Source organism: Papilio xuthus, unplaced genomic scaffold (assembly GCF_000836235.2).
Source record: "Papilio xuthus unplaced genomic scaffold, Pxut_1.1 DF828952.1, whole genome shotgun sequence".
NCBI lineage: Eukaryota > Metazoa > Arthropoda > Insecta > Lepidoptera > Papilionidae > Papilio > Papilio xuthus.
Genome location: NW_013529697.1, coordinates 8,335,258 through 8,338,185, shown reverse-complemented (window position 1 = coordinate 8,338,185; position 2,928 = coordinate 8,335,258). Strand labels below are relative to the sequence as shown.

General features: G+C 61.6%; 1 protein-coding gene across 1 annotated transcript; it reads right to left on the bottom strand.

Annotated features, from left to right (window-relative positions):
- Positions 1-286: 286 nt before the first annotated feature.
- LOC106123813 (uncharacterized) lies at positions 287-2,233 on the bottom strand. Its single transcript, XM_013320223.1, has one exon. The coding sequence runs from the start codon at positions 2,231-2,233 to the stop codon at positions 287-289; it is 1,947 nt and encodes a 648-aa protein (XP_013175677.1).
- Positions 2,234-2,928: the final 695 nt, after the last annotated feature.

Below are 2,928 nucleotides of genomic sequence, written 5' to 3'. Positions count from 1 at the left end.
CTCGGCGAGGGTTTTGCTCGGGGCGCAGTACACGCCGATGACCAGAGTGCCCCCGACCGTGGCACCCACGTAACCGCGGCCCCTTCGAACCCCATCGAGAGACAGGGGTCTCGGGGACCGGGGCACAGTGAGCGCAACGACTCCCTCCACGTCGCCCACCCAGTCACTCCTGCTGGGGATGAAATAGGGCTCAGCAACCACGGCGACCTGCGTGGACCATTCAACCATGGTCTGAATGAACAGGTCCTGGGCCCGGGCACAATGGTTGAGGTTAACCTGGAGGACCTTAAGAGCCATTGGCGCTGTTGTCGACCTCCTCTGTCTCCATGTCAACCTCCGCTGGTGCCAGTTGTGCTGGTTGGGGCTGGCTTGCAACTACTCTCCTGGAGATCCTGGGGGGGGCTGGTGCAGAGCAACCCTTGCCACCCAGTCTATGACCCGCCGGTCTCTTGGCCGCAGCGCAAATGGTGCAGTGCGGGTCTGCTGTGCACTCTTTAAACTTGTGCCCGTCCACCCCGCACCGGAAGCACTGGTTGCTCCTGTCGATGTCCGAGCTGCACTGCGCTCTTACGTGCCCCTTCTGGAGGCAACGGTAACAGCGCAGTGGCTTAGGCTCCATCATTTTTACACTGGCGGACACCCAGGACAGGGTAACACGGCCAGCTGCGACCACCTTCTTCGCCGTAGCGACCGGGCACTCAATCCATGCGTGCCCTACCCCGAATCGGTCATGGATTACCCCGGTGCAACGGAGGCTCTCTCTCGGGCAACTCCCCGCTTCCGCTACTGCAGCCAGGATCTCCTCGACGGTGGCCGAGTCGTCATAGCCCGACACTTTAATTTCCACCGTCTTAGCCGGCCTGGAGACGCGGACCAGGCTCCCATCAAATACCTGGGCCAGCCTCTGCGCCAGCGCGTCCGCCTGCGGACCGTTCTCTGAACCCATCACTTCGAAACGCCGTGCCCCGGTGGCGCAAACCCGAAACCGTACACCGGTCGTGATCCCGATGTCCTGCAGTCTTATTTTTCTCTTGGCCTCCGCGATTACGCTGTCGTACGTGAGGCCATTTGAGAATCCCTCCGGCGTTATGGTAACTACCACTGCAGCAGATTTCGGTTCGCTGACCGTTGGCGCTCGTGGCGCTCTCTTCTTCTGGGCGTTGGGGTTGGCGGGGACCCGAGTTTGGCCCGCCTTTCTCCCTCCCCTAGCCCCTCTCCTAACCACTTCGCTCCACGGCAGCTCACCAGACTGCTGAGGTTGCTCTGCCGCCAGCGATTGGGGCTGAGCCTGGGGCTCCGCCGCCTTAGTCTTAGCCCTGGTCCTGGAACGCTTATTTGGGGCTTTCCCTACAGTCTTTTCCGGGGCACTGACCGGGGTACTGCCCGAGGCTTGTCCGCTCGTTCCTGGGCTTGGGCCTACCGGGGCGCGTTGTGCCACAGGCTCGGGTCTGTTATCCGCCGCAAGCGGGGGGCGGATGCGCCTCTCCGGCAGGAGCCGGTCCTCAAGAGCCTCAAACCTTGCATTCACCATCGTGCCCACTTGGCAGAGGATGGTGCGTACAAGGTCCTCGCTGTCAATCCGCGGTTCCGGTCTCGCCACAGGCGCAGTAAACCTCTCCCTCATTTCGGAGACCTCCTTCCGGAGCTGTGCAACCTCGGCTAGTAGACGGGCGTTCGCCGCCTGCAGGCCCTTCGTTTCCTCGGAAACGCTCCTGCTATGAAGGACCTTAGCAGTCTTCGCGATTTCCTCAGCCGCGTCCTTAAGGGCCTTGATGTATCCGCCTTTAAGGTTTTTCGAGGTGGAGGCCACCTTCTTGATCACCTCGACATTTTCTTTAATGATTTGGCTCAAGGAACCGGCCGCTTGGAAGTCTTCGTCCTCCTCGTCCGAAAGCAACCTCGAGAGAATCCGAGCTCGGGTTTTAGCCCGCGCCGCAAGGGCTCTCGCAGCCGCGTTCGCCTCCGCCCGGCTTTGATCCTCGTCCAGCTGTTCGGCATCAAGGATCAAGTGCTTGGCCTTCGCCAGTCCTGCATACGTGCGGGTACTGGGCGGCCGACCCCTCCTTTTCCTCGCCATAGGACTGCCCTGACGGCTGCAGCTGCCTGACCTCGCGGTCGAGGACTCGCTCAGCATCAGCTCTTCGTCTAGGTCCATCACATCCCCTCGCTCCTCGTGGGCCTCCCGCCCACCGCCAGACACCGTGTCCAAATCGCGTGCGTTATCGTAGTCCATGTTGGTTGCCGTAGTCGTGTTGTATTTATAGCAGGTTTTGGCCCCCCCAGAATACGTGGGCCGGCCAGAGGCCGAACTGACAGGATTTGCCAGAACGACCTCTGGGAGGGATTCTCCACTGGACGTGGTACCCTCCTGGGGTAAAATACTATTTGAACTTGCCATTTCATACATACCCAGTGTTCTCGGACACCGGAAACCGCCTTTTTAATACAGGGTGGGGTCCCCTAGCACTGACGCGCAGCCTTAAAGGCTGCCATCCACCGACCTAAGTCCACTGCATTTTACCGTGTTGCCGCACGCTCCATCCTACCTATACTTGGCAGGAGGCCGACAGAACGGCCGTCCGTGCCACGCCCTCGATGTTTGCCCGACAGGGAGGCCGAGTTGGCCAACCCTGCCGCGCCGCCGCCTTGAAGGCACGCCAACCCACGACCCGAAAGGGTCCGCTGGTATCTTCCGTGGGCCCGTCCGGCATGGGAGGCCCTGGCCGGCATGGCCCCACGAAAGACACCCCCTCACCAGCACAGCGGCGATGCGTTGCCGCCGTGCCCAGCACCGCCCAACTTGGGCGTGCTTGGGCCTCATCCAGAGTCCTACGCTAACCGTAGGACTCGGAGAGACCCCTTAGTGCCCGCGGGAGGACACTACAGGTAGACCTACCATGTAGCCCCACGGACACAGTCCCCCCCCCT

Bases quoted from the DNA above. Each gene is read 5' to 3' on its own strand.
- LOC106123813 (XM_013320223.1), bottom strand. From the start codon at position 2,233: ATGGACTACGATAACGCACGCGATTTGGACACGGTGTCTGGCGGTGGG.